The 14,843-nt window shown below is 40.1% G+C and overlaps 1 protein-coding gene across 1 annotated transcript; it reads left to right on the forward strand.

The window, feature by feature from the left end:
* The first annotated feature begins 1,551 nt into the window (after positions 1–1,551).
* Positions 1,552–13,999, forward strand: mpzl1l (myelin protein zero-like 1 like). The gene is made up of 6 exons (XM_085798268.1): positions 1,552–1,701; positions 4,940–5,121; positions 7,281–7,491; positions 9,777–9,906; positions 12,653–12,758; positions 13,880–13,999. The coding sequence occupies exons 1-6, from the start codon at positions 1,629–1,631 to the stop codon at positions 13,973–13,975; spliced, it is 798 nt and encodes a 265-aa protein (XP_085654394.1). The 5' UTR covers positions 1,552–1,628; the 3' UTR covers positions 13,976–13,999.
* The last annotated feature ends 844 nt before the right edge of the window (positions 14,000–14,843 follow it).

The following is a 14,843-nucleotide window of genomic DNA, read 5'->3' on the forward strand; positions in this document are numbered from 1 at the left end:
TTCTACTTTTCAAGGATCAGGATATTTAAATATTCTAATTTTGAAAAAAAAGAAAAGAAAAAGTAATGATCATCTAGCTTGAATAGTTTTAAACTGTCAAACCAATTAGAGATAAAAAAAAATTTAGTTGTAAATAACTGTAATTTCAGGCTTTTAATTAAGACGCTGTTGTGTCAGCGTCAGCATTCAGAAACCAGTGGACTCCTGGTCATGTGGCGACATGAACTGGCAAATCCACCTGTCACATTTAAACTGTCCAAGAAGAAAAAGGAGTCGTAATTTTACTCATACATGAAAGAGAGGCATGAGCAGCACGCTGAATGATGAATACGATGACATTTAAATGATATGTGCTATGAAGTACAGCCCCACTGCATTGGTGTCCTGAGTTTGAATGAAAAAACAAACAAAAAAACATTTTTAACAAACCACTGGTTGGCCAACTGCACGTGCAGGAGCATTTTGAAAGATTTGTTAAGATGATTAAAATAAAACATACATTCAAACTTTGGTAACTTGGTCTTTGTTGGAATGAGGATAAGTTGGAAATGAAAAATAATTGTCAGATGTGTGGACAATGATAATAATTGGTGATGCAGTTTCCCTGTGTGTAGTAGGCCTATTGCTTGACAAAAAATGGAAGCAGTTTGATGCGACACACTTCATAATTAGGAATAAACTGTAAAATATATTTGGTGCAGGGATCCTCTGCAAGACAAATCTGCAAGGTGGAGGACGTCAGACCCATCACAGCTTATGGCTTTTCTTCTTCAATGGTGCAACTTGGACGGTTGCCCATATTGTCCAGCTGCCGGTAATCCAACCTTGCACCAATCATGTATTAATAGGCTAATTTATAATTAATAGCACCCACTTTGCCATTACTTTTATCTATGTTTAGAGCCTGTTGTGGTGCTGAAGTATCTGCAGCTCATATCATACTGTGAAATCATAGACCCATCCATAAGACAATGGATCTGTGTCCCTCCTCCCCATTGAAAAAGGAAAAGATAAGATAAGGCTTTATCATCCCTCCAAGGAGAAATTTATGAGTAACAGCAACTTCTCTAGGCAATTGAATCAAGTCAACTGGACTTAGTTTTTGTCTTTGAGACGTTTCACCCCTTATCCAAGTGACTTCATCATCGACCAGTCTAGTCTACACAAAATGATGAAGCCACTTGGATAAGGGGCGAAATGTCTCAAAGACAAAAACTAAAAAAGTCCAGTTGACTTGATTCAGTTGCAGAAGCTGCTGTTACTTATAGAGATTTATAGAGATGCCTTTGGCTTGGACAAATGAGAATTTGCACTAACAGCAGCACCAGGTCTGCTTGCCTGTCATATTTTTTATTAGTGTTTTGACTCTTTGATGTTACCTGTGTGAGTCTTTGGCTCTGCTCCGGGGTCTCCTGGCCGCTGGAGGCCCCCCTTTACTTCCCCTTTACTTGGCCTGAGTTCAGCGGTCCCGCCCTGTAGTACCCCTGTCCGCCTGCGGGGGGCAGCAGCCGCTCCGACTGCAGCGTCACCCACCGCTGCAACAGCCACGACGAAGAAAGCGCCTGAGACGAGAAAGGGGTGGAAAAAAAAGAGAGGCAGAGGAAACTACTCCTGTTTACAACAACATAATGGAGCCGAAACGGTCTAATACCGTCTGCAAGCGCGTTTTACTGACTGGATTTACGCTATGTGTTGTATTAGGTGAGTGTCGAAGCCCGACGCGGGTTGAATATCAATGTGGAAATGGTCGCTTTTTGGGCTCGTTATCTTAGGTGGGATATCAGTGTAACGTTAAGCTAAGTTAGCTCTCGATGTTATCTCCCATCTCCTGTCCGGGAGGAGACACCTCACTACACAACTACACAACAGACCCGGACCTCTGCTCACTACATACGACTCATTAATCCACCTTTGTTTGCTTGTTCGTCGTCCTCGGCAGCAGCAGCAGCAGCAGGCGTGTTTCAGCTACAGAGGACGGGGATGTTAGCTTGACCTCCTTTTGTACACACGTCGATACAAACAACGCTGCGGCGTTTAAAAAAGCTTAAATTGACCGAAATGTGTGTAAGGTTTGGTGAGTGGAGGTGGTGGTGGTGGCTGCCGCCCTGGGTCGTGCTGCTGCTGCTGCTGCTTGTGGTGGTGGTGGGGGTAGGTGGGACCAGCGGCGAGGCTAACCAGCTGGTACACGTACAAATGCAGCTGAAACGCGGACCGCTGGGTGTGTTAACTTACATGTGGGCCGATTTAAAGACGGACTCCTACAAACACCGAAACCCGTCAGCGGTGTTTTGCTGCCGTGTGTGTGCTCCGGCCTGCGGACAGATGGGTGTTGAAGTGCGAGGTTTTTAAACAGGTTTCGTCCGTCAGGCGCCTTGTTTCTACTACGTGTCGCCCCCGAAGCGACTAGTTATCTCTCTCTCTTTTTTTTGTTTGGTTTGTTTGTTTACAAATCTGGCTAAAACGCAACATAGCAGTAAATATCACACACATTGTATTTGTATTGCTAACCAACAGTGACTTTATTTAATCTGCACACAAAAAGCTTCAATCCGTGCCAACGCATCGGCTCTGCAGATAGACAGACTTCCTTCCCTGACGAGCTCAGCGTCCCCTCTGCTCAAAGACAACAGCTCACTTCCTCCGCCTAGCCTTTCCCTGACCCAGATTGTTGCCATCATACAGGGTAATAATGATTATGTACAGATACATTACCATCACAGCAACACCACTGCACGCACGTGATAACCAGATTTACACTTTTTATTTTGGGAGCGACCACAATAGTATTGGCCTTGTCTCTTATATGCCAGTGCCACCAACCTTATGGTAAATGCATGGCTGCTTTTAAAAAACACACTATAAACGTATAGATATCTACTATATATATTTACAATCAAGTGTCAGAGCAGCTGTGGTATTAGCTGTGTGCTTGTAATTGTAACAGGCTGTTGCCTTTATGAAATTCTGGGTGGCAATATCCTGAAGTTTGCAAGAATTGGACTGGACTAGTGTTGGTTTTTTTGTTTTGTTTTTTTTGCTTTGAATCTTAGACTTCAACATCAAACTGGAGGAAATGGATGACAAATGCTTCCTTCTGTTCCATGTTATGAAATTATCTTGACAACTGGCTGCCGTCATGCTGGTTTCCTTTTTGCTTTTAATGCACAGTTTGCTGGAAAACTACATTTCTGTCACTGTTCATTAGCAATAGAAGTCACAAGTTAGATAGGCGTGTTGTGTGTTTGCCATCGTTTCACTTGGATTTCAAAGAGGTCTTAGAGTTTAAAATTTAACTTTTATGTTGAGGCGTGCTGTCAAATATTCCCCACTCAGATATGTCAACTTACTTATCAGTAAGCTGAGCAGTTGGTGCTTTTATTTATAAGCCCAGACCATGAAATGTATTTTTTTTTCTGCAGTAAATCTGTACGATGACTTAGCTGATGATGTAATTTGAAGTAAACACAAACTGATTTGATTAAAACCATGAGCAGAGTCACCAATAATGGAAATAATCAACTGCAGCCTTGTTTGAAGTTGAATAAATGTGGACACCAGAGTAGTAGGCTATAAAAAGCAGTAATTCAAACCTGTCAAGAGTATGACACTGATTTGTTGTTCAGGATTGTCCAGAGCACATCAGGTGTCGTTTTGGAAAAGTTTCCCATAACTTTCATATTCCAAAAGAGAGCAGAAACAGATCAAATATCACAAGTTGGGCCTGTGTATGGGATGTTAAAGAGAGCACAGTGTTGTGTTAAGCAGCCAAAACTACAAAATACATCCATATCGCTGAGACCGAGATCAAACTAATGCTGCACCACACCCACTCTGTTTATTTAGATTTGTCCATGATTTGACCTCCGCTGGGTATTTTGACACACACAGATCTGGCACAAAGCTGACCAGCCAAGAGCAACGGAGAAATACTGAAATGAAACAAGATCAGAAACCGACCAACGTGTGATCAGAGTGTAAAATTTAGTAAAGACATAGTGGCGTGAATACTTCCTCAATTGCCAGCTGTCTGTCCGCACGTCTCCAGAAACATCCAAAGTAGCGATGAGAGACAAGGACATGACGGCGCAAATGCAATAAATTAAACATAAAAAACACTAGGAATGAATTCAGTCATTTGCAGGAACCTCAACATGGCTGCAATAACTTAACACTTTTTATTGGACCAAATGAATCCAGTCATCTCATTCTCACAGCACGTGTTAATAATTCAAGGACATCAATTATTAAACTGTGCAGACAGATATTACTTATGAACAGCTTTTTTTCCTTTATGCTTGCTGGTCACCATTAGACCTTATCAGACAGCTGTTCACTAGACCTGAAATGATTGTTTGATAAATTGAAGACCAATAGTTTTAGTCAGTTTTTAAGCAAGAACTGTGGAAAGATGCTTTTCTGTTGTGTAACGTTGCAAACACCTGGTCACAAGGTATCAGTTTTTTTATTGTAGAAGTTGCAAATACAATTTAAAGTTTTTGGTTTGGCTAAATTATCACACGATAGCCACGGTATCACGATTAGTAGTAATGTTGTAATGTTCGGCCTCTGGTGTTTCACACTCCTACTGTACAGGAGTTTTAAAGTCTAAAGACTTTTTTCACTGTAGTTTGAGTTCTTTATCTATAAATCTACAAGTCCATCACTTTTCTTGTACCATTAATTTCTCCAGCTTGGCAGTTTTATTTGTGCTGCTGCTCTCCAAAGACATTTACAGTCCTCTCTGACCTGCTGTCTGACATCTACCTGCCAGCACCTAGGGCTTATGGGAAACTGTGTTTTGTGAAGTCAGCTAAAAGCTTGCACCTCTGTGAAGTCAGCCACTGATTGGACGGAGATGCACGGCTGCAGAAAGGTTACAAACGTCAATCAGGTTTTTGAATCAGGTTTTCTTGGTCTGAACCATTATTTTTCATTCCAGTCACAAAACCCACGTGGGCCATCGACATATACGCCGACTCCGAGGTGATGATGCAGAACGGCACCACGGGGATCCTCCGATGCACCTTTAAATCAAGCGAAGTGGTCAGCAGCGTCACCTCGGTGACCTGGAGTTTCCAGTCGAATCAGCCCGACAACAAGTACGGCAAAGCCCCATATGTGGTAAGTCCTCGCTCGCCGGCTGCTTCTGCTGCAGGAAGGCAAGGCAAGGCGATTTTATTTGTATAGCCCATTTTCACAAACAAGGGAAGGATTCCCACAGCTCCAGGATGTTTTCCTGCGATTGTTTTATCTGCACCGACACATGAAGAAAAGGCCTGAGCTGCTGCTGCCGCTGCTCTTCAGGGTTTACTCCCAGTGCAGTGACGCTGTTTTCAATACAGTTGAAACAATCAGACATTTATACAGACTCAGAGAATTAGATTTTAAATTTCAGTTCCTCCTTCAACCTTATGCACTCTGGTTTATTTTGCCTCCACCTCATGTCACTACAGGATATTCGTGTTCTTGCCATGTTTGCTCTCATCTATTTATTTTGTGTGTCCATCTTGCCTGAACTTTGTAATCGTATCTCTTTAGGTGTTTTACTATGTGTTTATTTCTTACTCTTGTAGCCGACTGACAACGCACAACTCTGTGTAAACTTCACATGAGAGCTGCACAGTTTTCATACACAGTTTATATTTGGCTTTCGCCCCCTCGCAGCAGGGAAATCAATGTGTACAAAGCGGCTGATTATCACACATGAAGTTGTTCAAACAGTTATTATGATCCGTCCAGCACCCTGATTGTTTTTCTCTGTTAGCCTGTATCAGACTCGTGCCGACCGTACGCAACAACAGTAGGCGATCTAAAAGATTCACCCTCAAGGGGTGAGGCTACTGCTCCGCTGTAATCTGCTGTGATCTTCTATAAACATAAAAACAAGGCAGCAGGATTTATGAAGTGAATCTGACTGTGTGACTCTGTGACTGAGGTCTGAGCGCCAGACAAAGATCGAGACAGTTTATTTTATGCTGAATTTTCTTGATCGACTTTTCTTCTTTGATCTCCTTCCTCTTCCTCTTATTCTTTTCCTCTTCCTCCTCCGTCTTCTTTCTCTCATTCTTCTCCTCCTCCTCCTTCTCATGCTTCTCCTCGTTGTTGCATAATGCACACACTTACACGTACACAGTTTGCAAAAACACAGATGAACCAAAACACAACACAACCATTTAAGTTTATTTAATCATTTTTTTGGTGGTGAAAATGCAAATTCTGATTTTGAGCCCGGGGTCAGAGGTCATCTGTTGATACCAGTGGAGGCCTCTGGTCTTTCAAAGGGGAGAAGCTCATTTTTGTTGTTACATAACAAAATTTGCCCATTTATTTATACTGAAACAAACAAAAAAAGACCACAATTGTAGCATTTCCTTAACAGTTTATGATATTTACAATGGAAATGGATTATATCTAAGTAATGAGCTGCTCTATGTTTCAAAATCGCAGCGTTTATCCAGTGACTATCTAGTTTCACTGCAGTGAAAAAAACAATTCCCATGGACGCTGAGCTTCAACAGCTTTAACGTCAGTCGACCTGTGATAAGGAGCTGATTCTGAACAAACTCGTCTTGGAGTTGAACATGTTCTAACACATTTTTTTAGTCAATTAAAACAACACATATTTGACCATTTATTTTTTGACGTCTTGGAGCAGTCGCCTCTGTTTGATGATGTCAGCGTGTACTTTGTGTCACGTTGTGGAAAAAACCGACTCTCGTTGTTTCTCATGCTTACCGATGAGTCACTCAGCGTTAGGCCTCACTGCGCCACCGTTGACATTTTGACATGTCACAGCGTGCGTAATTATCATATTATACACAGCTGAATTGCTTTTAGCTTTAGGTTAGTTTCAGGGTCCCACGAGGACCTGCAACGTGAATAAAATGGGGCCAGTTAAATGTCGGTGTGAAAGAGTGTAACATTGGTAGAGGCATCTGTCATTGGCCGGCGAGGATAAGATTATTGATTATTGCAAAATAAAAAATTGGGCTGAGACTCAACATTAATTTGATTAACAATTCATTTGTCAACAATTTTCTTTTCACCTTTAGTGTCAAAATATCAGATAATATTGAAAAATGTTACAATTCCTAACAGCTTGAGGGGACAAATTTGTTTAGTGTGTTTTATTTGACCATTCAAAACAAGTATAAAACATCGAACATTCACATTTCAGCAGCAGGAACCAGCTGTAAATTATAAAATAGTTCAATTCAATTGTACTTATCTTCCTATTACACAGTAAAATCAGATTTTTTTTGTCTTCCTGTTTGGTGCAGATTTTCTATTTCTCCAACGGGAAAGGATTCCCAGGTCCAGAGGAGTTCAAAGACAGGGTGCAGTTTATCGGAGACGTCAACAAGAAGGACGTCTCCATACAGCTGAGCCTGGCTCAGTTCAGCGACAACGGTACCTTCTTCTGCGACGTGAAGAACCCACCGGATGTGATGGGAACACCGGCGCGGACAGAGCTCAGGGTCGTCCTGAAAGGTGAGTCAGAGAACAAATAGAAACACTTAATTCAACTTCCAGTTAATTTTCAATGATGAAACTCAGTCTTTGTGTGTGCTGAGAGGTGGAGGAATACCAAGATGCTTTTTAAAATGAAGCTGCTACTTGGCCTTGACTGGAGTCTTGTCAGTCGTTTTCATCCACCCACTGACTCTCTGTACACACACACACACACACACACACACACACACACACACACACACACACACACACACACACACACACACACACACACACACACACACAAACACACACACACACACTTGGATTGGATTGGATTGGATTGGATTGGACGGAGTAAGAAAACACTGGAGCAGTCAGAGCCCACAGTCTGTGTCTTTGTGCTGTTTCTAGGCGAAGAGGCAACTTCTCTCTGTCAATGTGCCTCTTTAACTCCAATTCAGATACATTATCACATATAAATTGACTCGGACACAGAGGGTGGGTGGCACCGTACGTGATAAATGAAAACCTTGGATTAAAAATATTGATTTATGTTCAGATGCTGCTGCACCACGCTGTAAATCTGTCTGTACCCAAAACAGAATTAAAATTAAACCTTCTCCAAATCTCAGTTTAGTCGTCTCTAATTCGAGCATCAACCGCAGAGAGCGACAGCACCACATCTCCCACAACTAGATACTGATATAAAAGACCTGTCCAGGGTGTACCCACTACCCACTACCCACCCTCGCTCTTTGTCGGCTGGGATTTACACAGCTGGTGGCGTAGCAGCACGATGAGATCTGGTTTACATAAAATAAAGAAAATAAAAAAACATCTCTGGAGCTGCGAGAGGTCACACAGGTACATTCCTGTCGTCTGTTTTCCAGTTACACGAAGCCCACGTTGTACAAGTGACGGCTTGTTATCTTTTGTCTGAGCGGCTGCAGCTCCGCCCACCAGGTGGGACTTTGTTTCTGTATCAAACATTTGTGTCTAAAAAGCACAGACGTACTGAAATAGAGCAGGTTTGTGTGTCTGTCAACATTTGTTTGAATCTGACTCTTTTCTTTTCTTTTGAGCTCTCACTGAGCTTTTCTTGGTGTTTTGCCTAAACACACACAGACCATTTGTTTGCTGCCAGACACCAGCGACACTCCCAGCTCGGCACTGTAATCACAGGGGCCGGCCGCCTCACACCTGACCAGGAATTTAGACGTTTTCCGTGGATTAAAATTGTATTTATACAGAATGTAGAGACGAGATGAGATTGAAAGTGCCGGGGTGGGGCTTTGACACAGTTTCTCATTCTCGTCCGTGGACCAATTATTGTCAATTATTCATATTGTCAATAATTCATAATGGCAGAAGTAATCTTTTAATGAAAAATGCATGTACACCATACAACATCTCAGACAAAGGAAGTGGGCCATGAATGGACTAATTCAATTATGACTATTCATTATTTATTATCACCTTTCATTGTCATTGTTGTTGTTGATGTTGTATTATTACCGATGGAGGACAAGTGAATTTGGCCTATGGAAAATTAAAGTAGGCTATGTATTTAAATAAGAAAAAAACAAGTTTGGATAAAACCACATTTGATTGTAGTTGTTTCTCCCAGCTGGACTCGTATTTATTTTCTAACTTGGTGAAACTATGTTTTCTCAATAAGAAAACAAAATTATGAGCTCACAATTCTGTAGGAAAAGGACATAAAAATGAGATTTTTTTCCCAATTTGTTTTGCTTTCTGTCTGCAGTGGAAGATCATTATCAAACTCTTCTTTTCAGTTGGATTCAGTAAAAAGGAAATAACTTGTTATTTTAGCCCAGAGTCAGCGGATCATTTTGGGCTCTGTGCTCATCCAACCTTGTCAAGTGCACAGGCGTGTTTCCCTCCTCCACCTTGTTTATTTATTCATTTTTTTTTCTTTCACTGCCCCCAATTCAAAATGAACTTTTGTATAACAATATTTTGACTGATGATTTGTTGTGTTCTGTGTTTTGGTACTCAATGTATGTTACTGAGATTGATAAAATGATGAGTCAGGCTTACAGATGAAGGTTTTCTGAAAGGAGACACTGAATATGGAGTGTGGATGGTTCAAAAAAAAACAAAGCAACAAAAAACAAAACAAAGACACAAACTCTGAAGTCCATGTTGAATGTTGATTTCGTATGACACATTTCAAGCTGTCCACACTCCACCGGCATCAAAGTCACAGATGTTTGAAAAGCACAAAGTCAGTAAACAGTAACTGCTCCTCAAGTTAAAACCAGTCCTGTTTTGTGTTTGTGTGTGTTTGTTGTGTCTAGAGTCGCTTCCTCCGAGTAACACTGGCCTCATAGTTGGCGTAGTGTGCGGTGCTTTAGTCCTGCTCATCCTCATCGCTGTGGGTGCCTGCATCGTCATGAGGGTGCTTCACAACCGCCATGATTACGAAGGGTGAGTGACACTGAAGTTGACGGTAACACAACAACACAACAACACAACAAGAACTGGATTCAGAAAAAAACTGGATACAAACAACAAAAATACAGTTATTACATAGAAAGGTGTAATTGTTGACAACTACTACGACTATACATTAATAAGCCCCTGAAAAATCATTTTATATGTTCAACTACACTATAGTGTGTTGTAGTGTTATTTATAACTTGTATATGACCAATAACAGTTTTATATGTTTTTACAGTCTATATCATTTACTTGTTGGTTAAATTAAGAAGGTATTCATTTTACAGTTTCAGTTTACAGGTATACATTTTTAATTTTTTTTATTTTACCACTCAGGAAATGTTATTAGATGTTATTTTAATAGATAAATGAAAAGGACACCAGTTGCAGTGCACAAAAGATATAAATAACACAATAGTTGTTAGATTATTATTAAATAAGATTAGATTATAATAGATTGTGTTGGTGATGAGAAAGCTACTGCAGAGAATCAGTTATCAGAGTTATACCAAAGTTCAGCAGATAAATCTCAAGTGTTTTTGAATTGTCAGGTAAGTTTCACAGACTGAGCAGGTTGTCTGAATGTTTTTTTTATTTTCATTTTTAGACCTTCAGAGATTTAATCATCTGACAGTAACACCTGGCTAACTCTCTGTGCATGGGTGCAGGTTTCACCTGTCCACCTCTCTGTCTGTTTACCTGTGGATGAAAAAAAAGGCTTCAACGACCTGGTGTTTTTACTAATTATTAACATGTTTGTTGAAGACGTAAACTAGACTGTGTGTGCTCGAGGTAGTTTGAGCTTGTCTACCTCACACGCTCCAACCGCTAGACTAGAGAGTAAACTATAAACCCAATTACAAACAGAGGAGATTGTACATGTGATGCATTAGCATTGAGTCGGCCGCAGCTTGGCTGTTGGATGGTTTGGGCCTGTGACCTCAGGTGGTCTCTGTTTGCACTGGTGCCAGTCACGTTTCCTCCATCACACTGTGTTAACACAACTAATTTCACCGCATCTCTTTCCATTAACATCATCAGTTAGCTTGTTGTCGACTAACAGCATGTTGCCCCGTCATCGTCCACTAACACCCAAACTAAACACCTGTCTTCTTCAGCTGTTTCTGTCAGAGCACCGTAACATCCATCTCCCGCTTTATTCTATGTCTTTGATTAAATATTTTTAGTCAACAAAAACGTGTCGATGTTTAGTGATCAGTATTCAGTCACTTTATAAACAGAACCAACGTAACCACAGCTCAGGTTCCTCAGGTAAACCGCCTCTCACTGTGTGTGCTGATGTAAAGTGTCTTTGCTGGAGGTGCATCGCAGGTCGACTCGTTAACAGAGGTTTAATGAACCAGTTGGTAACCAGGTCTCTGTTGTCGGCTCAGCTGAGAACTTTATCCCTAACAGACTTTTCCTTTTGGGACATGATTAGCAAAGGTAATAAATTGCAATGCTATCGCAATATGTACAACACTCAGGATATCGCAGAATTATGGCAATTAAGTAAGTATGGTAAAAAATATTGTATTGTGGCACCTCTGCGGTGATTCCCACCTTTAGTTTATCCAGACCTTTGTCTAACTCATGGGCCTGCCTGAAACTCTAAAAAATAACAACACAGAGGCCAAATAATAACTTTTGACATTCAGGGCCAATTTAATTTAAATTCAAAAGATAAATGAAAGCAGGTTTTTGAAAAAAACAAACAAAAAAAAAAACTTTTATGGCTTTAAAAAATGATGATTCTGTTTTTTATATTTTATAATTATATCAAAATTGTACCATTTGGCAAATGATTCATGATTTAGAGACTAATCTAAGACCTGAGATGACCGTTAAATCTTTTCAGGTTCATGCAAATTGTCAAGTCTTGATCCAGTGTTTGAAATCCTTTTTTGCATGTTTACATTATCAGGACTAAAAGTTTATTAAATCCTGACTCCAGTTTACTTAAAGCAGAAGTAAGCGGAATTTTTGTGTTAATTTAAGTCTTAAATAGTTATATCTTCCGACGGCAATCACTTACATAGAGTGTTTGGTCTGAAACACGGGTCTGTCAGTCACTCTGCTCTGCTGTAAGCCGAGGAGAAAACTTTTCTTGTATCCTACAAGTTTTATCCAATGAGGAGAGAGAACGGCATGAAGGGCTGTGTGTGCAGCCAAGGGATGCGCCTGAATGTGGTGACGTAGGGATGAGGACCAATAGATCCATGACGAGGGCGGGGACTGCTAACTCCATCGGCTGACAAGAAGTTATGGTGCGTTCAAGGCAACCAGTAACTCGTGTTTTTCCGACCTGTGAAGTCATACCAGTTCGATCTGGTACGAGTTCACGGGTCGGAAAAACACAAGTGGCCATTATAGTGCCTGGAACGCTACAAAGTCGTAAATTGTGACTTGAAGCCGTAACTTACGGTTTCAAAAGCCTGCCTGGAACGCAGCATTAGCCAAAACGACCGGATCGCTTACTTCTGCTTTAATTAATGCTATTAATGCCCTTCACCCCATACTTGTTCAGACCTATACTTTATTGGAGTGTACTTGGAGCACTCGCCTTGAATCCCGTCGGTGCACCTCCAGTCACTTTCATTGTCTCTGTCAATCCACTGTCAGTTGCCACTCACTCTGTGCTCATCTCTCATTGTTTTTATTTCTGTCCTGTGTGTCATTATTTCTTTTGTTGACTGTGCACCAATGGTCGTGGCAAATCGTAAACCTAAACTAGATGTACGTCCTTGGAAAGCGTGAGCTCTCAGGCTCCGCAGCCACGAAAGAAGGTGGAGTCTGGCCCGGAGGGCTCCAAGAGTACCATTCCCTTGGGTCCACTACAGGTAGGAGCCGGGAGCCTGAGAAATCCACCTGCTGCCACCTTGTCACTGGGATTGTGTTGCATTTATGTGTTTATCCAAGCACATAAACATTTATCCCATATACTTTACAAGACAATAAACTGTACTCAGCTCAGATCAGTGTAAAAAAAGAAAAGAGAGACTAAAATTTACATATTGTGCATTTATCAAAAACAACATTACAAGGTGCTTTATCAAAAAGAAGAAATGGTGAAATAAAAATCAACCAGGAAAAAAAACAAAACAAAAGTATGAGGAATAAGAAATAGAATAGAAATGACAAAACTTACTAACTAAAAATTTATTTATATCGTATATTGATGAGCAAATATATATTGTTTGTAAAAGAAAAAAAAAACTTAATTATTTTCATGACTAATTAATCATCAGGTTGTCTTCTTAGTCATTAATAAAGATTAATATTCATTTTGTATGAGAAAAGTCAGAAAATACACTTTCTCTAAAAATGTTGATTGCTTTTAGACCAACAACTCAAACCTCAAAAAAGATTCAATTGTATCTCCACGTGTGAAGCTAAATCCACTTGTTTGGTTAAATGACAGAAATAGTTAGACAATGCTGATAAAGATCATTTGAATTAGTACAAATGCACAAAATGCTTTACAGTGGTCTGGCATAAAGAAATCATCAAGTGTAAATTAAAATTTTAAAAGCACGTGGTAGTAAATTACAAATACATACTGTACATGTAGACACAGATTTCTACATTATGCATACAAACACAGACAAAATCTATAAATAATTAAAGTAGTTTTAATATTAATTTAATATTGGTGGTTGACTAATAGATTTAACAAACTAACTGCTCTTGTTACTTTACACATTCACCTGCGTGCATGAAAAGTTTACTGTTTCTTTAAAAAGCTCTTTCACTACATAAAATAACAGAAATCTACCTCTCAATTGTTCTGCTAATTACAGACTCTAGATTCTATCATTTATCATAAAGCTTAAATCACAGTTCATATCTTATCTTCTTGTTATATACAGTATCTCTTGTCTGTTGCATCCTGCTTTGATTTATCTGGACGTTGTTTGTGTCTTTTACTGACAACCTTTCTTTTCGATGTTTTTCTTTCCAGGGCCCGGTGATATACGCCCAGTTGGATCACTCAGGCAGCAAAAACTCCTTCCATAAGATGGAGCCAGTGGTCTATGCTGACATTCGTAAAAACTGAAGAGGAACTGGGGACCAAAAAGAACCAGAAAATAAGTAAAACACAGTAAAGTATCAGACCTCTTTATCAGCTGCTCGATGGGATGGGTGGGATTATTTCAACAGGGACATAATTGATGCAGTTTTATTTTAGTTTTTTTTTTCTTTCTTCATCTCTTGTCCTCTGAAAGCATGATGCTGTTATGATAAAGTAACGTTTCTGTGTACTTTATTGTAAAGACAAAAAACAAAAAAAGGAAAAAAAAAAATAAGAGAAACAACACTATATCATTCCGTCACATCAGCTTTGAAACTCTTCTCTAGCACAGGGATCAGAGTAAAAAGACAAAATGCCTTCATATAGATCACGCCACACGGGAAAATAGTTCCTTCTAATCGTTGTAACTCTGTGCCTGAGAGGCGGCTCTGCAGGCTGTTGCACCAGCTGGTTGTAAAGTCAAACTGTCACAGATACAGTTGCGTTTAGAAATAAGAAAACATTCCAGTTCCTGCTACGGAAGCCCAGAGAGACAAGTGCAAAAGCTTTGTTTTTTCTTCCTCCATTTTTTTTTCTTGTGTTCTTGTACTTATTTTTGTTAACTCATACTGGCCACTAGAGGCAGAAGTGCACCACTACCCCGTCTCGACAGGACTAAAAAGGCATTAACGTTGGTTTTTCTGGGTACTTTTTAAATATCCTCATGTACTGTAAACAACAAAAGGTGCAGATGTCCTGTTGTGTAACATTACTGTCATGGTTTTCCCTAGATATAGTTTTATTTTCTGTGTGTTACAGAAACGAACACTAAAGCTGACCAAAAAATCCTTTATTTCCACTTGACTCTCCGGGCTTCCGTACAGGCTCTTTGAAGAAGTTGTGACTCGTATCT

This window comes from Trachurus japonicus, chromosome 14, assembly GCF_045865225.1.
Source record: "Trachurus japonicus isolate A0001 chromosome 14, Traja_1.0".
Taxonomy (NCBI): Eukaryota; Metazoa; Chordata; class Actinopteri; order Carangiformes; family Carangidae; genus Trachurus; species Trachurus japonicus.

What these genes read in the sequence shown, in the direction of transcription:
- mpzl1l (XM_085798268.1), top strand. Translation starts at nt 1,629, where the DNA reads ATGGAGCCGAAACGGTCTAATACCGTCTGCAAGCGCGTTTTACTGACT. An exon ending in AACCGCCATGATTACGAAGG is followed by an intron (nt 9,907 to 12,652) that starts GTGAGTGACACT and finishes AACCTAAACTAG; the next exon opens with ATGTACGTCCTTGGAAAGCG. An exon ending in TTCCCTTGGGTCCACTACAG is followed by an intron (nt 12,759 to 13,879) that starts GTAGGAGCCGGG and finishes TTTTCTTTCCAG; the next exon opens with GGCCCGGTGATATACGCCCA.